The 26,858-nt window shown below is 34.7% G+C and overlaps 1 protein-coding gene across 1 annotated transcript; it reads right to left on the reverse strand.

Annotated features, from left to right (window-relative positions):
• Positions 1 to 310: 310 nt before the first annotated feature.
• LOC149411551 (BTB/POZ domain-containing protein KCTD9) lies at positions 311 to 14,000 on the reverse strand. Its single transcript, XM_089646793.1, has 6 exons — positions 13,419 to 14,000; positions 12,457 to 12,656; positions 10,227 to 10,362; positions 9,429 to 9,503; positions 8,969 to 9,087; positions 311 to 487 (listed from the first exon to the last, which is right to left on the reverse strand). Exons 1-6 carry the CDS (start codon positions 13,930 to 13,932, stop codon positions 371 to 373), a joined length of 1,161 nt encoding a protein of 386 aa, XP_089502919.1. The 5' UTR covers positions 13,933 to 14,000; the 3' UTR covers positions 311 to 370.
• Between the last annotated feature and the right edge of the window lie 12,858 nt (positions 14,001 to 26,858).

Consider the following 26,858-nt stretch of genomic DNA (forward strand, 5'->3'; position numbering starts at 1 on the left):
TGAACTAACTTCATGTTGTGCTTTTAGGACATCGTTCAGAATTAAATGTCCGAAATGATGACTATTATTTATTAATTTAATGGATGATTATTAAATTATTTCTGACAACTGAATCCTAAACGATAATAAAATTATTTATCTATATCCAGTTACAAAATAAGCGTTTTTCAAAAGGATAAACTTAAATTGAAAGCATTACCGGCGTCAGCCATGCTGAATTTAGATAATGTCTGCTTGTATTTTATCAAAATGACAACTTAATAAAATAAAACACTTGATTTTGTAGTAATATTTGTATTTATTTTCGCAAATACATAGTATAAATTAATAAATATCTATAAATAAATAATATCTATCACAAATTTAATTATCAGCGGACGGTTTGGGACATGTGGAGCGGAGTCAGCATGAGTTCGAACGTCGCATCTTTCAAATTTGCGCCCCTCAAGTTGGCCTCGTGTAAATCGCTGCCAGAAAGATCGCAGTTCTGCAACAATAAAATGGCGGTGAATTTAAAATTGGAAACATAGTTTTAGAGGTTACAACTTTCAGTGTAGGTACTTAACGGCCCTACACATTAGCGACCAACGTATTGTAAAAGTATTACAAAATCTGAGACTCAATCGAAGATTTTAGCTATAAATTGCATAAAAATAGTAAATGCTGCTTGTGCTGGGGGTGTAAATGCTCCAGGTGCAAAATTACATTTTTCTACCGATTTCAATGATTCTAATGTTATTTATTTATTATTTTTTATAAAGAAATAAGGTAATTAGATATAAAATAGTATTTACATTGTGTTTATACATGTTGTGAGATCTGAATACTACTCTTCCATGGAAGCGTTAGCTTGTGGTTGAAAGAGGAGTGTACAGTATATTATTGTAGTTATATTTATATTATTATTACTTACTTAAAAAAATAAGTAATTAATAATATGGTAGGTACATGTATTTTGATATGTAGTAAGTACAATGCAGTGAGAAAGTTAAACAAATAATTGTATTACTTGTTTTAAATGTGATATAAATGTAGATTGCTAAAACATATCTAAAATAATGTAAATAGAAGACATAATATTATTAATATATTTGGAGAAGAAATTGTCACACGTGGGAAATAAATGCGATTTAGTTTATTTTTAAGATCAATTCATGTGGAAACAGATTTTTGATAAGATTGTCTTTAAAATATTTTTTTTATAATAATATTTAATTATCATTCGAATTCACCTTTTGAACACTAATTCAGTTGGCTGTCCAAGATAGCAAGGAAATGTTAAATGTTCACTATGAGGTGTTTGGCAAACATAAATTAGAAATTAAAACATAGAGATCGACAGAGAAAACATTTTTATGTTAGGAGTAACAGAACTGCATTTCAGTTTTTTTTGTCATATTTATCGCTTCTTGGATTGAATCTTAGGATTCATAATGTTAATTTCTATTACAAGAATTTGGTTGCTAGAGTAGACGGCAGTTAAACATTCTTATCTACAGTAAATTTTAGTATGAAAGCATGAAAATTTAACAAAATATTTTTATGTGTATGTGCCATTTTTAAAAGGCGCTACTGTGACACGAAAAATTAATTAAAACAAAGATAAAAAAATATTATGCTGTGTTTCAATACAAAAAATCACATACTGATGTAAATAAGGCATGATTTTATTATACTATAGTTTAGGCGAAACTTGTGAATTTTGCAATTTGGATTCACGTGCAGGCAAATCATTTTAAAGAGGACACGCCTGAATGTATTTTTGCACACCCGATAGTATCGAAAGTTTTGAATTAGTTGCAAACATCCGCCCATAGTCCCTTTATACCCCGCAAATATACTGGATATGTGGTGATGTTTATCAATATTATTAAATTTTCTTCAATAATTGTAAAATCACTTTGTTGCATTATTTTAATTTTGTTAATGGTTATTATAATATTTAACCCATTAGACTAATTTGTTCTGTTTTGGGAAAAAAAACAGCTATGTATTAGCCATAGAGTCAATTTGTTCATTTTTGGGAACAGTTCATAATATGGTCTCATAGAAGTCATTGTGTCTCCTTTTACTACTGTCATGGTAATGCCGGGATCACACGAGGACAATACAGAAGACAATGCATTTGTTCTGTCCCTGCTCCATGAAGAGCCTCGACAGCGCAGGACAGGATAATGGGACAATACAACAATTCTACCGCAGATCAAACGCGGAACACTGAGAGAATGGATACACTACGACGCGTGTTACGAGCAAGTTTTTAAAAATATTAGGTCTTTTATACCAAGATGTATTGTAGTCTTCCATTTACGCGATATTTTTAAGCGGAAATATGCGATCCGAACGCCGAGAGCGCTGAGAACCGAGATACGTACACGCGGGACGACTGGCTATTGTCCTACTGTCTTGTCGAAATGCAGACAACGCGACCGGGAGTGGTGGTGGGGGTAAAACGTCGCTGTAGTTAATTTTTATCTAACAGACCAAAACGTAAATCGGGAGAAATAGCGCTTTAAAGTTTTTTTTTACGAAAAAGGTGTATAAATTTAAATTAGCTCGATTGTAAGATTACTAAAACGATTTAAAGTAATAGATATAATCATTTTTAAGTATAATATGTATAATACAATGTACAGAAAACACATTTTTAATTTGGATGTTGGACAAAGTGACAAAATCTTGTTTGTTAAAGTTGGATATTGGAAAAATGAGACGGATGTTGGACAAAAGCGCGCACTCTCGCATGACTGCTGCTTTATCCAAAGGGTATTACAGGAAGAACGGAAAGCATTTCAAATTAATATTATTATGAAACACTCTTAAAATAGGTCTGTCATTGAACGTTGATACTTATAGGATTACCTTATAAGTCAATAATATTAAGGTATTTGATATATTTTTGGTTGAGTCTTTTTTGTTAAATTAAAAGAAAATAATTTTCATAATTGGGTAACAAATGATAAGAGTGAGCTTATGTACAATTATAATGACCTAAAATCATCAATGAAAACTTACCTTTTCAGACAATCACACCCATAAGATAATATTTCAGGCGGGATTACACTCATCGATCAATTCATTGAATGTATTATTGTTGATTGACGAGCAGCGGCCGGCGAATGCAATGAGTGCATCAAGTAGGTCATCAATCGTTAGTAATAAGATAGAGCCCATGTATTCATAATTTTTGTTCAAAACGCCCATATACATCAGAGCTTTGTACGGTCAGACCAGGTCAGACTTCAGTGTAGTCAGACTCGGAAGATCGTATTGATTTATGTGACAACAGAAATTCAGTAACATTAAGATAATTCAAAGGATTTAGAAACACAATAGATACCTACAAGTTCTTTAGAAATGTGTAAAACAATAGACGAGGAATTCTTTTTAAAAATGATTCGACGTGTGAATATATGGGGTCGGATTTATATCTATTACACAATATAGACTAACTTGAAAAAAAGAGGTCATAAAACCTCCCTAACCACATTAGGCTCCGTAAAATGTTTTCAGGTATTTGAGATATTAGCGAGCCATTGTTTATTACAATAGAGGGATTGGAAATAGATGTAGGTAAATTACCAAAATTATATTAAATGTACTAGAGGTAATAACTTTTTTATTAACATTCTATTAGCTCTGTGATATACACTACATTTTCTAAATCATAATTGACGAAATCGAGAAATATTTTCGAATCACGAAACTACTCAACAGGAGGATTGTCGCTGATCAGATGCTCTTGTATAAAATTATTAACTCTGAAGTTGACTGCCCGGAGTTGCTGAACAAAATAAATTTCCATGCGCCAATTCGATACAGCAGACAAAATACCCTTTTCTACATTGATAGATGCAATACCAATTCCAATCAAAATGAATTTATGCAAAGGACATGTAACTACTATAATAATAAATTTGCAAATATAGACACTCATGCTGACATATTCACTGCTAGTTACTATCACTACAGAATTTCATTGTATCACATTCTAACTCATATTCACGACTGTTAAATTGATTGTACCTAATATTTTAATATTACTTGCGTGGCAACTTTTCCTTATCCCTCTCCTCCCCTTTCCCGTTCCAACCTAAGTATATTTAAGTATAGTTATAATCATATAGACATATATCAACTATTTGTTGACTTCAAACAGGCATATGACAGTATAGATAGGGAGGAAAAAAAAGAAAGAAATACTCCTAAATTTTGGTATACCGCCCAAAATAGTCAAGCTTGTAAAAGCAACGATGGTTGGTTCACGATGTCGAGTGAGGATAGGAGGTGAAACAACGGAGGATTTTAACGTCTCCCAGGGACTGAAACAAGGTGATGGCTTAGCTCCCACTCTTTTCAATATTGTTCTGGAGCACGTCGTGAGGAAGACAATGATTGCTACCGACTCAAACATTTGCTACAAAAGCAATCAAATAGTTGGATATGCAGACGACCTTAACATTGTCGGAAGATCCTTACAGGCTGTAAGAGAGGTGTTTGACCCTTTGGAGACTGCAGCAAGAGAGGTGGGCTTGCAAATCAATGAGAACAAAACTAAAATCATGATGCAAACCAGAACCCCACACCGCAGAATAAAAGATAAAGTGAATTTTAAAAACTCCTATAACTTTGAAGTGGTCGAAGAATTTGCCTACCTGGGCTCCATCATAATGCAGGACAACGAAGACCCAGTAGAAGTAAGAAAGCGCATCACAGCCGCTAACAACACTTACTTCGTGTTGCTGCCAGTGTTCAAATCCCGAAACGTCCATAGGAAAACCAAAATAACCCTGTATAAAACAATTATTAGAACGGTCTTGGCCTATGGATGTGAGGCGGGAACACTGACAGCAAAGTCTGCGGAACGGCTGGACACCTTCGAAAGAAAGGTACTTGGAAGAATCTTAGGAGCGGTGCGAGAGGGAGAGGCATGGAGAATCCGCCACAATAAGGAGCTATATGACATCTACCAAGCTCCCAGACTCTCTACTCATTTACGGCTCCAAAGACTAAGATGGGCCGGACATATGCACCGAATGCCAAGCACACGTGTACCAAAGAAGGTTCTAACAGGACACCCGGGAGGCAAACGAAAGGCGGGCAGACCTAGGCTGAGATGGGAGGACGATGTCAGGAAAGATGCCAGAGGACTACTCCATGTTGCAGATTGGAAGACAACGGCCGAAGACAGAGGGCGGTGGAGGCTCATGTTAAAGGAGGTCAAGGCTCGAAATGGGCTGTAGCGCCATTGAAGAAGAAGAAGATAATCACTTTTATTTATTGCTGTTTATGGTAGGCATATTATAGGTTTATCGTTTGTTGAATTTACATTCGTATTATTATTTTTCTTATTTGCTGCTTTATTCAGTTTTTTTTTCTATTTTTATTAAATATTCTAGTTTACAGGTTTTTTTTAATGTTTCTGAATATCTATCTGTGAACATTAATAATTGGTCTGTTTTTTTGTTATCCTCTTATGTATAATGTATTACTAAGACTGTTAATATTCCTCAAATAAATAAATAAATAATTCTTGAACAAAAAAATAAAGTGACAGGTAGGAAACAAACACATGAGAAATGCTAGATACTAAATGTACAAAATAATAGAAACCCTTTCATTGTCATTTTCTTACGTTTTTGATAATAATTGTTTTGTTTTAAACATCATGAGTACAATCTCTCGTAAAGATTTATTTATTGTATCATTTAAACAAACAATAGCTTCGTCATCATCGGCTGCTGCTATATCAAAATTCAAAATCCTTTTAATATTGTCAACTCTGTAATACCAAAAAAATAAGAGTCCCAACAGCTCCCAACCGTTTGGCGCCAGTGAGACTATGGCAACCCCAACTGGTGTATGTTGTGAGGCTAAAGGGTAGAGGGGAGGGGAAGGAGATGGGGAAGAGAAAGGTGGGGAAGTACCTGTGTGCATGTGTGTGGTTGTATGTGTTATGTGGGCGAATTCAGTGTGCTAAAAAAGTTTTTCTTAAATAGAGGGAGAGAAATGTAATGAAATGTAACCTAACAGCTCCATCCATATTCAAACATCATCTCAAATACTCTTTCATTACTACAACTCTTTACATGTCCCAAAATAAGTGTTCACATTTATTCATTCATTCGCCTCGTACATTCTCCTGACACTCCATGTGCCCAAAACATCCAAGCACCCATTTCCTTACTTTCGGAAGTCTTCATTCGTAAATTATTTTACTATGCATACGCCTCAGGAATCTCATTTCTAGTGTGATCAGTATAATTTCGTCCTACCCTCAGGTGCCATGCCTCACTATTTGTCATTTATTTTAATTAATTGATTTGATTTAATCATGTTTTTCAAAATCAATTTATTATTATTTTTTCTACGATATTTTACCATAATATAGAACTTGGCACGCATTTTAAAATGCTATGTAAACATTCGAAAGACACAATGTTATTATAACCACCTGTATGGAGCTGTAACAGACGATAAGTTGAAACAATTTGCTGGCCAAATAATTAAATATTAATTACCTGTTACATTTTCAATGAAATTTTTTATCCTTTTCTACAGCGTATTTAGGCAATCTGTGAAGAAATCTCCCAGTAAACCACTTAAATAAGTTTGTAAATAGCAAAATCACAAATGAACACATTTGCTTTTGTGACGCTAACGAACAAATGTTTGGAATAAGAACAATCACGTCATCCTCCCGGTGTGCTGCTATTGGCTGTTTGGTCTATTAGAGTAATACGCCCATAATGGAGAGTTTGAATTTCACACATAGGCCAAGATATGACTTGGATGTTGGATAAATTAATATGAAATGTACCTAACGGCTGGTTTAAAAATGAGGGGTCCTTTTGGCTAACGTGTGGATGTTGGATAAACACGATTGGAATGTTGTTTAATTTTGGAGGACTTAAGACAAACTGTGTTGCGAAAAACTCTTGTATAATTTAAAAAAAAATCACTTGTTTCGTATAAATAAAAGCCTTGTGAGAACAACTGCATACTTAACTCAATTTCTCTAACAATGGTCTCTTGGACAAAAACGAACTAGAGCGACTAAGTCACTATCCTCAAGAGATAGCTTGCCCGTCCAACTCTGAGACAATGTCTTTGTTCATTGTCCTGTTTTCTAAACTACTGTTTAGACTATGACAATGGGTCCGGAGCTGGGATAAGACAGTATTGTACTGTTGTTGTGTGATCCCTGCATTAGAAATATGAACTAAACGGTGTCCGAAAGAGAAAACATCAGGCTTTATATTCAAATACAGAAGAAATAAAATGTACACCTCTGTGAAATCAAGTATTCCCATCGTAATATGAGAAAAATTTATGAAATTTTGAGAATTTTTTCTCAATTATTTTTATATGAAACAACAAAAAAGCGAGTTGACGATATTGTTTACAGTACATTTGTCTAAAAAACAATGTGTATTTTTTTGGCTATCAGTAATTTCAGTTCAGTGTTTAGATGAAAAAACGTAAGTTGAGCCATTTTCAAAACTTTTTCATGTTTGCCTTCAAATTTTGTATTTAACTAAATTATGTTTATTTCTAATAACAGAACGTGGAAGCGTATTTTATCACCTTTCAAAAATAGTTTTTAGATACATATTCTGAAATATTCAATTTATTTGGATTTTATTGCAAAGTGCAAATACATTCAATTTCTCCGATCTTCTGAGAGCATCTTAAGCAATATAATGGTCAATATGCCAAAGGGATTATTTTTTTTTTTAATTAAAAATAATTATTTTTACTTAGCCTCAGTACCTCAAATAGTACCTAGACTCATGATTTAGGCACATTACACTTTATTATAGTTAAGTATTTTTTATTGGATTGTGGACTGTGAGAAATATGACATACTGATAATTTGTACTTTATATTTTATTTGTACAATAAAGATTATTTAAAGAATTAGCATCCAAAAGTCAAGCATTAAAAAGGTGAATCATTATTTTTGCAAAATAAAAATTACTGCATACCCTTTGTACTTTATATTTTATTTGTACAACTAGCTGTACTCCGCCACACGTTGCTGTGGCTCAGTCTGTCTGTGCAGATAGAGAAAAAATAGCGTGTTTACCTTCTACGTCCAACAGATGGCGCTGTTTTTAAAAATCATGTTTTTACCTGTCACAGGTGACATCTATATAATATAGGTATATAAAAACACACGCGTATTCAAATGCAACGTTGTGTCAAAATTTCAAAGCAATCGGTGAAGTACTTTTTGAGATTTCAGATTATGAACAAACGAACATTAACATTTTTTATGTATTTAGATAAAGATTATTTAAATTTGCATCCAAAAGTCAAGCATTAAAAAGGTAAATAATCAATATTTTTGCATAATAATAATTATTGCATACCGCTGACAATTCTGTTTTAACCTCTCCCTGTTTGTTATAAATGTTGCATGTAAGTTCCCATTTCCATTTTAAATTCTGATGTCGGAAAAGTTAAAAATCGGATGCCCTCGTGACTGTAGAGGTTTTATGGAGCTGTTCACAATCATCCAACACAGCTAAATGTCATATTCGACACTTTTTGTTGGATGGATTACCATCTCGGTGTAACCAATTAAAAATCATACTTGTTGCCTTGTCTGGAGTACCACGAAGACTCACTGTCATCCTCAGTGCTGAACACCATCTACAAGTCCGGTCTCCACCAACGCGGTGTCGAGCCACTGACTCCATCTCAGCTTACATGTGGTGTCGATCTTCGACCTGGGGAATTTGCCGCTGACTACATCCACCGACGCGGTGTCGATGTTCGGCCCGGGGAATTCACCGACAACCACTCCACCAACTGCGTGAGCATCGTTCCGGAATGATCTCGCTACTACATGACTCAACAAATGCTGTGACTTCACAACCTCTTTCATTCGTCTCCTTACCACATCCTCAAAATGGAGCTATCAACAGTATACTTTTAGAAGGCTTTAGATCATAATTCCTACCTCTAAATCAGCTCCAGCCAGTACGGCAGCCCTCAAATCACAGTTTTGTAAATTGGCATTTTTTAATGTGGCCACCCTCAAATTAACACCAGCCATATTGCTACCCTCCATGTCAGCCCCTGTTGACAATATTAAAAGAAAAAAATATTATTATATACAATTGGAGCCGTGGGTACACTTGTATATATGTAACCATACACTTTACTTTGCAGACGACCAAAGGAGGATGAGAATGAATAAACTATTTTTGGAATCCAAATATAGCTTGATAGTTATGTACATAGTTGTAAAAATCTAGGTTTTTAATTACTTTCATTATAATATTATCATACAATCTGAGCATTAAAAAATTGGAAATATATGTTTGAATGGTCAAGTCAAACTTGTAATAAGTTTAGTGACTTATTGTTGCAAAACTTCAAAGATACATTTATTAATATTCTTCCCGAAAACCAATTACCTTTTAAATTGACACCTTCCAATATTGCTTTGGTCCCTTGAGGATCTTCCAAATTGCAGCTACGGAGATTTGCCCCTAGAAATAAAACATAAAGTTGGTAGGCAGGCACTAGACATTTGTTTTTGTGATTATCACAACTGTCATAGAATATGGCAACAATAACATTGATCATAAAGATATGTGATCTGGCAAGATTAACCTCTAGTGTGCCAAGAATTCCACCGTGGATGTGTCGTGTGTCGGCGAATCCACCGTGGATATGCTCACCATACTGGCATCGATTTTATGGTATTTTGAACCTTAAAATATGCTCCTATACTTAAGTATATTTTATAAATCTAGGAGCATTTTAAAGGTTCAAAATACCATAAAATCGAGCCAAGTACGATTGAACAGCTAACTTATCCGTGGTGGATACACTGGACTTCAAGCGGTTAAATTAAAGGCAAAAACCTTATAAATACACATTTAGCAGATATTTCAATGATATAAAAACACACTTTCCTAGTTACTATGTTGGCTTTACAAAATTTTGGCATTATTTTTACAATAGTGCAACACACAGCACAACGGCATTTCAATACATATCCGTATATGTCAATCGATGATGATGGTTGTATGTTGACCGAAGTGGTTGGATAGTACGTGGATGTACCAACCTCCAACAAAGTGGAGCCACTGTTTTCAAGTTTTTTTTACGCTTTTTTGATTTTATTTGTCATACACAACTCTTGTTCTCTTGTTCCCCTCGCACTAATTCAATAAAGATTCTAATCACTGATGAGTACTGAACCTAACCTTCCATGTTGGCACATAAAGCTTTAACACTGAGAAGTTGTGCTGCTTCCAGATTAGCATATGACAGATCTGCTCTCTCCAAACAGCACTGAGATAGATTTGCTCCATACAAATTGCAGCGGGACAGGCAGGCGTACTGAAAGAAAAGAAATACGTACAACATTAGCAAAATACATTTCCTTTGACAAGTTTTATACCTAAAGAAACATCATTAACCGCTAAAGCCTCTCACATTTTGCAATGTACGTCTCATATGAGAACTGTCAGAATGCAGAATGCGCAGAAAATATTTTCACATTACATTCGATTTCAGATTAATTTGCTGTTTTTGAACGTATTTCAAAATAAAATATTATTCCTGAAAACAGATGAAAGACTCTTTCAGCTTTTAGTATTACAAATAGACGCACGTAATTAAAGATATTAAAATTTTGAACGTAAACAATGATAAAGTTTTCAAAGTAGCTTACCGATAGTTTTTATTCTGTAAACTGTAATTGCTACTTTACACAAAACTAAAAATCATATTTAATTAGACAAATGTATCATAAAATATACTGTCACTTTTTTCAATTAATATAAAAATATTTACTAAAATATTTGCCAAATAATTGACATATATTTTTCAAATGCTAAATTCATAGAATTATTTTGAATTTTTCGGGAGTGTTTACAGTATTTTTTTAATGCAAACTGATTGCGCAGTATTCTCTCTTTCCAACACTATTTAAATCATATTTCTCACTGTAATACAAAATAAGATAGCATAACTTTTATGAGATCGTGTTAGGCTGGGATGTATATCTCCTAAAAAGACTCTAAGGCTGAGGCTGTTTGATCAAGGGGTAAAAACATTAAAGAATATTATAGAAGCTAGTAACACAAAAAAAAAACATTTGAGGAGGACTTATTTAAAAAATATATCAATACAGGAACAACGCACAGAGTGGTAGTTTTGATGTTTAACAAATAAAATGGTCACTTTCACCGGTTTAAGTAGAGGACTGATAATTAAAAAAAAAAGAAAACCGCACAACAGTCCCAACTGCTCCCAACAGCCAGTGAGATTATGGCATGCCCAATCGGGGTATGTTGTGAGGCTGAAGGTAGTTTTGTTTGTTTGTTTTTGAATCTTTATTTAGATGTACGCAAATTTTTTCATACATCTAGTAGGAAAATATAAAAAATACAAAAAATAACAATTACATTTTAAGAGAAAAAGATAAATACACAAAATTATATTATATAAGATATCTAGGTGACTAAAATAATATTGGTGAGTATGTTCAACAATCAAAAATTATTTTTTACATATAAAGCACATGTCCTACGAAAAGTGCTAAGGCTTGTGGCTTCCTTTATGACATTTGGTAGGTTATTATAAAGTTTTTGCCCTTTATAAAACGCGCTGTTTTGTGTGCATGAAAGTTTAGTTTTGGGAAGCCTAAAATCTCTGCGTCTTCTCGTAGGATAATTGTGAACATTTTCATGGTACATAATATTTCTTTGCAGATAATTTGGGAGCATATTATTTCGAAGCTTATACATCATTATTAACGTATTATATATTTTATGTTGTTTAGTTGTCATCATATTTAAATTTTGTAATATAATTTTAACTCTAGTAAAAATGTTGCATTTTAAAATCATCCTCATCCCCCTATTTTGTATAACCTGGAGTTTATTATTTTGGGCTTCGTTACATAAGAATAAAACACTAGAACAATAATTTAAATGCGGAGTAACAATAGAAAATGTAAACAAGGCGCGTTGTCTTTAGATCCAAGTTATTTCTGATCCTTTTTAGGAATCCAACTTTTTTAGCAATTTTCTTTGTTATGTATTCTAAGTGTTCATCAAATTTTAATTTTTCATTTAATATTACACCCAGATATTTAATACTACTCACCCTTTCTATATTTTTTTTTTTGCGAAGGGGCAGGAGATGGAAAGGATGAAGGTGGGGAAGTATCTGGCTATTGAGATCTACAGCTAAAGCCATTTCAAGCAACATTTCAATTCTGAATGGTGGTCTTCACCAGGGCGGCACTGAGAGTATTCTCCAGTCTGGAAAGTGCCGCAAACATACTGAAGTATATTGCACACATTATTTTTAAATTAATTAAATAAAATTTATTTTCATACACCGGGATTTGAATTGACCCGATTGCTAGTCAAGAGCCTTACGACTATGGATACCTTCAAAATGTAGTTAATATAATATACTAACCTTAAAATTAATATTCCGCAAATCAAGCCTGTTCAGATCTGCCCCCATCAAATTGACACCCTGAAACCTCAGGTCTTCATTGGTGGACGTGGACACGAGGGCCTTAATAACTTCCGGTCTAGTCAGCGGCGCGTTGTCTATGGTTTTAGACACTTCTATTTGTATGAACCTTTCTAGCTGGGGTACCATAGATTCAATTCCTGAAATAGAGAAAAAAAAGCAGATTAAAGGAGGTCTGGTCGACAAGGTACATGTCCCGCAGAAGGGAGGGGTATACCACCAACGATGGTATCTAACATCATGACCATACATTCCGTTTACTCTGTCCCGTTGACAGAAAACAGGCACAAATTGAGAGCAAAATATAGATTCAAGTATTAGTTGTGGTGCCACATTTTAAAGCTACACTCCTGTACCCAGCTTGTTTGAGAGAAAGCATTACGTGTTATTAAGCACCGCTAAGCTCTGGTCGTCGCTCGTAAGTTTCAAGACAATCAAGACATGGCGCGGAGCGGACGCCTGTCACTTGAAAATGATTGATAATTTTTTATAATATATTTATGCAAATTTTAATTGCTTTTACGTTATAAGAATTCATTGGATTTGGTGAAGACAAAAGATCGACTGTCTTTTAGTAGATTTGGGAATATCTAGCGGGGTCTGTCCCCACTGTACCCCTGTAAATGTCTCCACTGGTAATGTTCATATAATTTATTCATAAAAAATAATTATACTCTGAATTGGGAAGGCAAAATTATTCTCAGTCAATGTGCTGTAATCAATTCAATGTATTATCTCGAGCAACGGGTAAAAGAAGAGACGTTGAATAATCATTCACCTTCTTTTTCAGTCCTTTCTTCTCATGCCGTCCCTTTCATACTAATCGCCAGTCACACGGTTGTTATACTACGACTGGATTTGATAGCCAACTTCCCATCAAACAAGAAAAAATTTATAATTACCATAAAATCTTGCTTCCTCTAGAATTCCTCGTGGATTCACACCACTGTCGATTATAATTTGTCCGTTCCGAAGGTAATTTAAAATGGGCTCAAAATATAGAGGACTTCTATCAACCAAAAACGCCCCGGAGGAATCTTTTGTACTTGGGCTCATATAGAACTGATCATTCTCTCCTGCAAACATCCTCGCCAGCATGGAAAGTGGTTCCTTTTCGGTAATATTTGACCTAGAAGTAGTAAAATGTTTTCCTCCAACGTTTAATGTGATCCAACCATTAGAGCAAGCAGAAGTCCCGCCAATGAAATTTTCACCAACAGAGATATATAAGACATCGTTGTCTCGAATTAATTGCAGGTCGTCGATTTCTCCGCCCGAAGACAGGAATATTCGTTTCGCTATTGTAATTTCCAACTTTATTGCGGCTAACTTCAGGAATTCATCCAGCGTTTCACCCAATGCAACCACTTTTCCATCGAATTGAGAGCCATTGCGAAATATAGTAACTCTTTTCATATTATTTTTATATGAAAACTTTGTTTCTCTTGTTCCGACGAGTACGCATAAATAAACCACTCACTGAATACGCCATGAAACGTCAAGTTGACATTTCTTTATCATAGACGTCTATAGTAGTGATGGGCAAGTTCGAATAATTTACAATAATCGAAATATTTTTATGATTTTTGATATGGTGATGTTTGTAGAAGTGACACCGCGCTGCGTGGTATTTCAATATAATAATTAATTAAATTAAAGTGGTTTTCGACGTTCATACCAAGAACTTTGATGTTGTCGTCTATGTTGATATTATTTATTGATTTAAATTCTCCGAAATTAGGCATGCTCGATACGTTTTGGGTCTTCCTAAGACTTCAGATAAAGTCCATGGTAATGAATGGCCGGTTTAAATTAAGTGCTTAAGGTTAAACGCAACGCTCGTTGTATTCTACGTGTTCACAGATGGCGTTAATAAATTAATTTTGTTTAAATACGCTTTTGCAAGGTATTGCTTTAGAGTATTAAGACAAATTATTTGTTTGCGGCCTCATATACGCAATATGAATATGAATAAATAGTTTTGTCCATATAAAAACTCAATTCTATCGAGAAAGGCATACAAATACAATATTGGATTGAATCATCGGTAAAATATTGTATTTGTGTGCCTTTCTCGAAAGAATTAAGTCTTTAAACGAACAAAACTATTGATTCATATTCATATTGCGTATATACGGGCGCAAACAAATGATTTGTCTTAATATTGTAAAGCAATACCTTGCAAAAGTGTATTTAAACAAAATTAATTAATTAACGCCATCTGTGAACACGTAGAATACAACGAGCGTTGTGTTTAACCTTAATTCAGTGTCCCGGCCAGATCTACGTGTTCGTAACGCGACCCAACTTTAAAAGACATTGAATGAACAATAATTTGGGATTAAGTAAAAGGACAATTAATTTTAAGAATTAAAATTAAGAATAGTACTAAGCCTAGATTTAAACTAACACTCAACCTAATACACTTTATTTTAATAAATGTTTAAAAATATTGTGTTTGTAACTAAGTAACTTCTTTTTTTTACTCGTTCCTCCTTTTCTTTTACATGCATAGTGTTAATATTAAAATCCCTTAAGGTTAAACGCAACGCTCGTTGTATTCTACGTGTTCACAGATGGCGTTAATTAATTAATGTTTTTTAAATACGCTTTTGCAAGGTATTGCTTTACAATATTAAGACAAATCATTTGTTTGCGCCCGTATATACGCAATATGAATATGAATCAATAGTTTTGTTCGTTTAAAGACTTAATTCTTTCGAGAAAGGCACACAAATACAATATTTTACCGATGATTCAATCCAATATTGTATTTGTATGCCTTTCTCGATAGAATTGAGTTTTTATATGGACAAAACTATTTATTCATATTCATATTGCGTATATGAGGGCGCAAACAAATAATTTGTCTTAATACTGTAAAGCAATACCTTGCAAAAGCGTATTTAAACTAAATTAATTAATTAACGCCATCTGTGAACACGTAGAATACAACGAGCGTTGCGTTTAACCTTAAGTATATTAATAACAGAGTCAAGATGAAATGTATTGTTTTATTCACAAGCAAATAAAGAGTCAGGGGTAGTAAAAAATAATTACAAGTATTATATATTATATGTATTGTTTCAACTGTGCATGATAGCTCTTCCCGTCAGAGTAATAATGAGAGTATATTACAATTATGCATTTGATACAGACATTTTTAATACTTTTGGACCTTTGTCAGCTTGAGGAGGTCTTTTCAAGTAGTGAATAGAAAATTAATGATTGTTGATGATGATTTGCACTACACCGGGATTGAATCCACTACTACTGGACGCAAACTTTTGACTCTGGACAGCTGTAAATCAACTAGTGAAGGTAAAAATGATGATAAAAGCTTAACGTTTTGTCCTTTACATTAACAGTTCCTAACGTTTTTTTGACTTGCGTACATAACCAATTTCTCAACATTTTAGGTACTCCAACATTTAGGTAGGCGAAAAAAGGACTACAAAGTGTAACCAACAACCAACAACCTAAATTGCGTTTTAAAAATTAAGAGTCTTCCCCGTACCCCTAGCCATCAGCACGTATAAACCCCGTGTTCAATATATAGTTACCACGATAACTACGTCCCATTATTATTATACATATACGCCTAAATTATAAATGGCGTCTGCCTCGACACAGGATTTTTTTTAATGAGACAGGCATCGAAAAATCATTTATACTATATTTTATGAACATAAATAAATAATGAAAAATCTGAAAAAATTAAATTTTTAATTTTTTTATGTGAAACTGCACAGAAGCCAAGCGAAGCTATGGCATCCCAATTGGGGTATGTTGTGAGTCTGAAGGTAGTGGGGAGGGGAGGGAGATGGGTAAGAGGAAGGTGGGGAAGTATCTGGCTATTCAGATTTGGTCATCAAACCCGGCCAGAGCCATTTCAAGCAACCTTTCAATTATTAATGGTGATCTTACACTAGGACGATACTAAGAGTATCCTCCACTGGAAAGTGCCGCAAATATTCTATAAATTATTTTAAATGAGTAAATTGAGAAATAATAGGTACAAATTAAACAAATAAAATTTACTTGCTCACGCCGGGATTTGAACCCGCGACGTCCAGCTTGCTAGTCGAGAGCCTTACCCCTCGATCACGGAGGCCGTCAAATTGGATGACTTATACAATATCTTTTAAGGCGATGCCATACGTAGTGATGCAAAATCATGTGTTTTTGGTTTGAGAATTTGGTCGCCTAGAAAATTTTCAGATGCTTTAATTAAATACTGCGAGTAGAATACATCTTGGCCGTTGAAATAATCGAGTATTTTTTAGATAAGTCTTTTTATAAGCCCAGAAAAAAATAATGTAAAGGCCTATGAAAACTGCTTTAAAGTTCAAAATCTCCTATTTACGAACCCATTTTCGGTAATAATTTTATTGTATAATGTGGAAAATTAAGTTATTTATAAAATGATCGAAAAAAAATATTTATGCCTGAACATCCACAAAATAAAATAAAAGGCACTTTTTGGTCATGTTTTTTTGTTGCATAAATCAAAACAGGCGGATGGTGTTAAGCGGGAATTTAAACCTTATCGCCATCTACGTAAGGGTTGTTATTGATTGCGGCTCAATTTAAAATATTACACGACGTAGTGCATCGCCTTAAGGATTTTATTTAATCATTGAAAATTATAAACTGATCTGTAGATGTGGTCAAAAGAGGAGCTATCGAACGAACAAACATTTTGTGTTAAATGTCATTATTTTTAATTTTTTCACATGTACGCAGATCAATAGTTCTAAAATTCCCTTTTGTGTTCATTAAAAATATGCATTCTATCCTCCACGTCAGCTAGTATTGCGCAAACCGTTTTTACACTCCCGTGGGTTGTGGATATGTTTTGTAATGAGCTCAGGGCAAAATGTCGTTACTGTCGAAAATTAATCATTGTGACAAGCATAATAATCCTACACATAAACTGACCAAGCATTTCAGAAAATGAATTTATTTGTACACTTTCAAATTGAAGCTATTTTCGAAATTACTATTTTAATAGTAGAAAGATTACGATAAATCTTCTTAAATTGCACTCCACCTCACGATTTAGACAATGCATGTTTAAAAGTTATATACGAGGCGTATCCAGAAAGTAAGTGTACTGAATTTTTGTAGGTTACAAATCTTTTTATTGAAAAAAAAAAATTACATGATTACCGTAGTACATATGTAAGCTATTTTTAGACAAAGTCGCCATTCCTTTCAATGCAGGTGGTGAAGCGGGGTATCAATTTTTGATGCCTTCCTCGAAGAAGTTTCCCGCCAACCCCTTCGTCCACTTCTCCACCTCCTCCTTTACCTCCTCGTCGGTTGAAAACCTTTTTCCACCCATGTACAGCTTCAAGGAGGTAAAGAGATAATAATCTGAAGGTGCTAGGTTAAGGGAATGCGCGGGGTGGTTCAGGATATCCCATTTAAACGAAGCAAGCAGTTCCTTCGTGGCGTTGGCCGTGTGTGGTCTGGCATTGTCGTGCAGCAGGCTGACTCCCTTTGTCAGCATGCCTCTCCTCTTGTTATCAATCGCCTTTCGCAATTTTTTTAGGGTCTCACAGTATCTTGCAGAGTTGATGGTCTCCATTTGAGGCAGATATTCAATCAAAATTATGCCTTGACAGTCCCAAAACACGGATGCCACGATTTTCTTGGCTGAAATTGTGGTTTTGAACTTTTTGGTGGAGGGTGAAGAGGTGAGAATCGTTTTTAAACTCGCGATACTACTTATACACACTCGTACAATTCATAGCTTTATCACCATATGCAGTTTTAACCTCATTATAAACCTCAAACGGAGGTTTTTCATTCCAAACGAGATAACGGATGACGCCGCGTATTTAGCATTTGGCGGGAGATTGGATTGACATTTTTCACGAAACGTGTTGTCGCGTTGACACTTCTCAACGTACTGACCTTGAACAGATCTCGTTGCGGAGGGGAAGAGTCAGGCTACACGTCAGTGTAGCCAACATATCGAAAATAAAATTCATTCGGTCGTGAGAGCCTCAGTACACTTACTTTCTGGATATGCCTCGTATTATTCCGAATGCGGCAAGATTGTTTGTGTAAAGGATTATGCCCACTGCAACATATCATACCATGACCGTAACCGTATCGACACATGCAAAACATATTCTTTGTATGAATGAATTTGAAACAACGGCTACTAGAACATTCCGTCACCGACCACCAACGTAGCGAGCCATGACAGGAGCGTCAAAAAATCCACAGCTAGAATATATTTTTCCGGTGGCGTTACGCTCCGTGCATACGTACATACGGGCGTAGAACCCTGGCGATCCGTTGTAGCGGGCATAGTAGTGCGTGTTTTTTTTCATACCTGATACGTTCATAGCACGGTCATAGAATGCTCCGGTTTTGTGCGCAGACTCCTAACGATAACTTACTTGAGCGTTAAAGTTACTACAATTTAAATATTAGCTATTAATATTTTCGTATTCTACTAGGACTAGTTACTTTATATTATGTAACTCATCACCCCTGCCTCTCCTGCCTCCCCTGCCTCCCCTGCCTCCACTGCCTCCCCTGCCTCCCCTGCCTCCCCTGTCTCCCCTGCCTCCCCTGCCTCCCCTGCCTCCCCTGCCTCCCCTGCCTCCCCTGCCTCCCCTGCCTCCCCTGCCTCCCCTGCCTCCCCTGCCTCCCCTGCCCCCCTGCCGATGCTCGTGAGCCCACAGATATACCAATAGTATATTGACAGCACGTTCCAGGTGGAAGATATGCCCCGTTCACACGTACCAATTTTAGTTTATGAACGACTTTTATTGAACAATATATAGTTCAGACGTTTCAATTTAACTGGAACCGATATTGTTAATCAATATGGCATCAAGTGAAGTTATCGCTGCGTGCGTCCCTATGAATTCGGACCTTTCACGGAACGAACTTTAGAATATGAAAAAGCGCAAAGAACGTCGTATGTGGGCTAGAAAATGTATTATAATGAGAAACGAATTGGGTGCATCTAACACAATATTGAGAGAGATGGCGTTAGAAGATACCGAAGGCTATCGCAATTATTTGCGAATTTCGGAAGAACAATTTGACGATTCAAGAAAAATCCAAAAACAGGACACAGTTATTCAAGCGGCTGTCCCAGCAAAAACTAAGCTACAAATTACTCTAAGATACCTGGCAACGGGGAATTCTTTTTCACCGCTGGCTTATATGCACAGGGTTCCAAAAATACGAAATCATTGTTTATAAAATAAGTGTTCGTTGCAAAAGTTGATGCCCTTAAATTTGTTATGAAGGTAAAAAAATAATTATTTTTTGAAACATTCAGAGACATGTAGCGTCGAGCTGCTTATTATTAATTATTCAATGGATTCTTCTCGATGCTACAAACTAATAATTAATAATAAGCAGCTCGACGCTACTTAGGTACGTACTTGCTACTTGCTACTTAGGTACGTACTTGCAGTCGAAATCAAAACAAAGCAACCTACTTGCTACAAGCACCTACTTGTCTATCGGCGACAATACTATCGCAAATCAGTCTGGAATGTTACGAGAACTCGCCAGAAGGTTCGAGTCTACCGCCCAGGCATAATTGCCGCGCCGCCGAAATTTCGCGACAGGCCCAGACTGAGCGAGTGCCTCGAATTTAGTTGCAATTCACTACCTACTGTTGCCACCGGCCGAACAGTATAAATAAGCCTGACGCAGCCAGTCAGTCAGTCAGTCATCAGTCCGCCGTCATTTTACAAGAATCAACGAGTGATAACCCGCGCTCCTCTTACTAGTGCAAAGGACAATTTACCCGGCTTCGTCCGTACAATCATGGACTCCATTGAGACATCATCTTAGCGCCTTGGCCCAGATCGCCGTCCCTGGCCAGCGCTACTCGGATTACAAGCGCCCTGGTTCCAGCGTCTCTGACCAGCGCTTCATCCACGCCACCATGACCACCACGAAGACACGCAGCAACCTCACTGGTCTACGCCGCTCCCGCTCAACCGCCTACAAGGTCCGCCGCACCTTCGGCCTTCCCGTCAGCACTGGAGTATTGATTCCCCAGATCGCCAGTGCTTGACAGTCATCGAGTCCGGTCTCAACGCGCCGTCGCCAACTACCGCCTAGACCACATCACCGCAGCAACCGGAGTATTCAACATCTGTCCTGCATCATCTCCTCGTCACGGCAACTGACTCATCAATAAAACACAGTGACCTTCACGACCGACTTTTATTTCGTGCCTTAACCATTTTTATTTATTTTTTATTTTTTTTATACATACATGGACAGTTACATAAAATATTGAAAAATGTATAAAAAATATTGAAATAAATGTACATAATCAAAAAAAAAATCCTACGAAGGCGAAGCCTGAGTGTTGGTATTATAAGTATTTTTATCTTATTTCCATGGTTTAAGTGGAGATACAATATCAAATATAAATTTAAGTTATTTTACAAGAGTTACTGTAGAGATGCAATACAAGAAACTAAATCATGAAATATGTAAAAATTTTAAAATAACACAAAAAATAAGGTAAATACTAGTTTTTAAAGAAGACATCTTAAAAAGTGAATTAGCAGACAAAGCATTACAAACAATAAAATATATCCGCTGTTTTGTATGTATGTGAAATAATAAAAAATAATCTCTACATGGATATAAATGTTACAGATAGCTTTGCTAAATAACAAAAAACAAATAAAAATAAATCTAACACTTATAAGAAAAAAATATATAGTTCAGTGTTTTTTAGCCAAGATTTGATGTACTTTTTAAAATATTGAAGGTTTACACATGTGTCCCTTTTAAAGGTTGTACATAAAGAATTATACATTTTTGGAGCAATAAAACTAATATGCCTTTGGGCCAACCTGGTTTTGCAGTGAGGCACAGCATATTCACCAGCGCCATGTCGTTGGCTGGCACGATTTGAATTTTTAATAAAGTTGTTTGGTCGCGTATAAATAAATTTAAAACATTGAGCACTATAGGTCTGCTTAAGGTCCAAAATTTCAGTTTCTTGGAACACTTGTTTAGAGGGATAGGATTTAGTTTTTTGGTACAATATCTTAATAATTGATTTTTGGGCAATTTCTAGTGGTTTTACATGATTGTTGAAAGTTCCACCCCAGCCAATTATTCCATAGGAAAGAGATGAATGAACTAGTGAGTCATAAACTAGTTTCATGGTTTTTATATTTACTACATTACTCATTATTTTAAAAATATATTTTAGGTAACTCAATTTGCAACAGTTTTTTCAATATGGCTGGTCCATTTAAGTTGACAATCTCTAGTTACACCTAAATACTTAATAAGTTTTACAGATTTCATCTCCTCACAGTTACAGAATGTGTTTGGGTTACAATTTACGTTATGAAACTTCAAATTAAGATTGGTTTTAGGAGCCGACTTCTGTGTGTTATAGAAAGGAATACAAATAGTTTTATCATAATTTAGGGTAAGTAGGTTTCTATCTAGCCACTCTTTGACAATAGTAATACATTTGTTAGCTTTATTAGTAGTATCTTCCCATGATTTTCCTTGGACTGTTATTGCAGTATCGTCAGCAAATGAGAAAATTTTACCAGGTATTTTAATATTACATAAGTCATTTATATATATTAGAAAGAGTAGCGGCCCCAAAACAGTTCCTTGTGGTACACCATGTTTTACTAAATCAAAATTGCTCAAATATTTTCCAATTTTTGTGCATTGTTGGCGATTCAATATATAATTTTGTAACAGCATGAGACATTTATGTTTAATTCCAATGTTGGAAATTTTCTTTAAGAGAGTTCTATGGTTGACTGTGTCAAAGGCTTTCTTTAAATCTAAAAAAATGGTTAAAGTTTTAATGTTTGAGTCCAGGTTAGAATAAATGTTTTTGGTTAAATTAAATATAGCATCATCAGTACCTAGTTTAGTTCTAAAGCCATATTGGTTAGGTGAAAGGAGTGAGTTTGATTCCAGAAAATCGACGATACGTTTTTTAATGCATTTTTCTAATATCTTAGACAATTGAGGAGTTAATGTGATTGGTCTGTAGTTGTCTGTTTTACATCTAGGTCCTGATTTGTGTATTGGGATGATGTTAGCTAGTTTTAATTTATTCGGAAAAATACTATCTCTGATGCATGCGTTACCATTGATCCCCAAAGACGTGTTATTTAATAATAATAACTACTAAGTGGCATTAACATTTCAAAAATAATATTTTTAATTGCAGTGTCACGGGCATTCTTATTTTTGTAAACTTCTTACTTCGGATCCCAAAGACAGGGATGGCTTTGGTACAGATCCATAAATCTGAACATCATATCATCCGACCACTTAATATATTCCTTCATTGAAGTAGATGCCATGATGGTGGTACTAGGTACACATAAATAAACCACACCTTTCGACTGCAGGGAACTAAAAATCACAAGCGACTTGAAACATATGTTCAGACGTTTCGATTCGGCCAAGAAAATGAACGATGACTCATACTCGTACTTGAACAACAAAAGTAGACGGGCTTTCAACTTTCGTCTCTCAACTAAAAACTTGATCAACTCTGTTGAAAGGCTGTTCACACTTGTCGATAAGCTTTCAAGTGTCATTCAACACAGACTTGATCAACTAAAATCGCCCTGTGTGAACGGGGTAATACTCTCAGTATCGTCCTGGTGAATGACTACTATTCAGAATTGAAACGTACAACGGGGATGCTATAGTCTCACTGGCTCCAGACGGTTGGGAGCAGTTGGGACTGTTGTGCTGCATTCATCTAAAAAGAAACGTTTTCAAAAAGGAAAATATTATGTCGTGTAAAATTTATCAATAGAGCATATTATAGAGTTCCTTAATACACCGTGTCCAGAAACTAGTGGAAAAAGCGGGAAACTAAAGAATATACATCAAATTTAATTATAAGACAATATTAATTTAAATATAAGACAATAAACAGCTGATAGTAACCTTACCTAACTAAGGACTCTATTTACTCGAAAACGAAAGCAAAAATCAAAAAAGCTTACACCACACATCGACTCTAAATTCAGTTAGAGTTTCAATTTTCAATTTCAACTTTCTCCACTAGTTTCTGGGACTGTATATTTTATATATGGTTCTCTAACTGTGGTTTATCACTATAACTACAAATATTATGCCACTTTATAATAATAATTATTGGTTTTGAAATCCGCAATTTTATACAGATTTTTGTTATTCATTTAACACTTTAGACTTTAGAAGATGAAATAATAACGGTGCTATAATTGATTTTATATTCCATGAAATTTTGGCTTTGAAGTTAAATTCGGCAACCATTCAAGCGCTGATAGAAGTTTTCAGGGTTTATTGCGATTATTTGTCAGAAAACTAAATTTGTAACCAACTATGTAGCACAAAGTATGAAGTATACATTACATTACTATACCAGCATGCTCCTGGAAACTTTGCAACTGAAAACAAGAGTATTTTTCTAACGAACTATGAAGTATACATTACATTACCATCAGAGATGTGCTTTATTTCAAATAAATCCATTTGAAATGGAAATGCAAAATGCAAAATGGGTATTTTCCATTTCGCATTTTAAATGCTTTTCTAAAAACCATTTTGCATTTTGCATTTTAAATGCTTTTTTCAATGCATTTTCCATTTTAAATGCTTTTTTGCAACATTCTTCCTACTATCTCCACTCATCTTTTTTTCATAAGCCCCAAATATCAGTCGGTCCTCAACCTCGCTATGAGAGATAATTTACATTTGTCAAGTTGCTCCCTGGTAGGAGCCCTGGCAATTGAGTGATACCATTACAAAAAATACTGATTCAAATACTGAACATGGGGCCCCGGCCATGACGCTGTAATATTAAATGTTAGATAGCAGTTTCTATGTTTTTACGTTGGCAACATTAGTCTCGCGCAAATTTTTTGTGGTTTCATAATCTGTAGTCGTGGTGTGGATTTACCATCATGCAATATGTTTGTTCTACATTGATGTCCATTATTAAATGACAAAATTGTTTAAAAATTCTATAATTTTTTTAATTGTTTGACCTGAGAAACCATTTTGCATTTTCAATGCACTTTGAAAATAGGTATTTTGCATTTTGCATTTGAAATGCTTTTCTAAAAACCATTTTGCATTTTGCATTTTCAAATGGAAAAGTTCTGACCCATTTCCATTTTGCATTTCAAATGGTTTTGTGTACCCATTTTGCACATCTCTGATTACCATACCAGCATGTTCCTGGAAAACTTTATAACTGAAAAAACATGTATTTTTATAACGAACTATGTAGCATAACATATGAAGTATACATTGCATTACCATACCAGCATGTTCCTAGAAAACTTTATCACTGAAAACACATGTATTTTTATGACGAACTATGTAGCATAACGTATGAAGTATACATTGCATTACCATACCAGCATGTTCCTAGAAAACTTTATCACTGAAAACACATGTATTTTTATGACGAACTATGTAGCATAACGTATGAAGTATACATTGCATTACCATACCAGCATGTTCCTAGAAAACTTTATCACTGAAAACACATGTATTTTTATGACGAACTATGTAGCATAACGTATGAAGTATACATTGCATTACCATACCAGCATGTTCCTAGAAAACTTTATCACTGAAAACACATGTATTTTTATGCGGACGATACTAATTTAATTTTTTTTAAATATTCTTTTCTGAAATCAGAACAAAATATAATATTTTAATACTAGTAACACTTGCTCGGCCATTTTAGACACGTTTCCTTTTTTGCTGTTATTTTTATATAATACTAATTTAACTCTAAAATAGTAAAAACATAACAAAACAATAGTAACTCTAAAGTAGATAAAATAGTACCGATAGTATCAACGCCCACAAAATAAATTACAACATTCATGGGGGAGGAGATTTTTGAAAAATACGTGTTTACAAACTACGTTGAGTGAGTTTCACATGTTTTCATTAGTGCTGAATCGAATGAGACACTCAAATCGATAATATTAATATTTGGTGAGATAAGATAGGTTTTTAGTAAAGAAATATGAATATACCAATGGTTAACCCCCTTGGAGGGGAGTTCCATCACTTTATTTTGGGCGGATTTTGCAGATCTTCATTTCTACTGTCAAGAAGAATGTACGAGAAAATGAAGGAATGAATGCACAAGTTTTGCCATTTATCTATCTTACCTGTACTATTTCTCAAAGTTCTCTAGGAGAGAAAGATACTTCCCCTGAAAACCGCACTCTTGTGTCTAATCTGTCCCACTTACTGCAATACTATGAATTAAGAATTACACTAAGCAACGGGGAGATGCAGCCAAATAACGTAATGCGTCTATGATACAGCAATGCGCACTATAATAACAATAACTTATTGTCCTTTATTATAGCGCTAGCTGTCGTGTAACCGGCAATGCTCGGGGATACAGATGGTTTGTAAAACTAAAATATGTCATTTGGAATGCTGAAGTGAACATAAGTGAAGAAGGCGTGTACAAAAATATTCGACGCGTTGCCTTGCGAATTGGACGGACTTACGGTCTAATTTACCTTAGCAGGCCTAGAAAATTGATCTTTCTTATGTTTTATTTTAACTAATTCTGATAAACGTGTTACTAATATTTCAGATTTTTCTAACTGAATACCTCGGGAAGTTATTAATTCATCGTCTAGAAAAATAAAATCTGGTGCTTACCTTTAATTTTATAGTTGGAAAACGTTTTATTAATTTTTCAAACCTTTTTTCATAAAATATTTTAATATTAAGGTACTATTTTTATTATTATTTGCCGTTTAACGAACAGCTAAAAATGTATTATTTAGTGTTAGAACAAAGCATTTTATTAAAAAAATACATCACATTTTATTTATCACAAAGTGAAGTTACATGAAGTATTTAATTCTCTATTCGTAATGATGTAACTTCACAAAAACTTTGTTACAGAATACTCGTGTTTACTCTTAACTCAAGATTACTATTAAAACGAAAGGGAGAGATATACATATATTTTATTGATTATGGTTTGAGATATTGAGGGCCAAAAAATTGCCGCGATTATTTTTTTACATTTGTCTGCCCTGATGATGGGCACTGCAACGCTGTCCGAAACGATACCATTTGCCCTGATTATGGACACCAACCTATAACGCCATACAAAACATAATACAAAAGTATTAGCGTTTTGTGACATTAACACTTGCCCTGATGATGGGCACTGTGTAGTAATCTAACATTAATCAAGATTATAAATTATTTTATACATTTAATACACTTTTATAGATCGATATTAAAATCAAATATGATTTAAGATTTTTACGGCCAAAAGTATTTTTGTTATTTGTTTT

This window comes from Hesperophylax consimilis, chromosome 25 (assembly GCF_061612785.1).
Source record: "Hesperophylax consimilis isolate HC1 chromosome 25, BYU_Hcon_1.0, whole genome shotgun sequence".
NCBI lineage: Eukaryota > Metazoa > Arthropoda > Insecta > Trichoptera > Limnephilidae > Hesperophylax > Hesperophylax consimilis.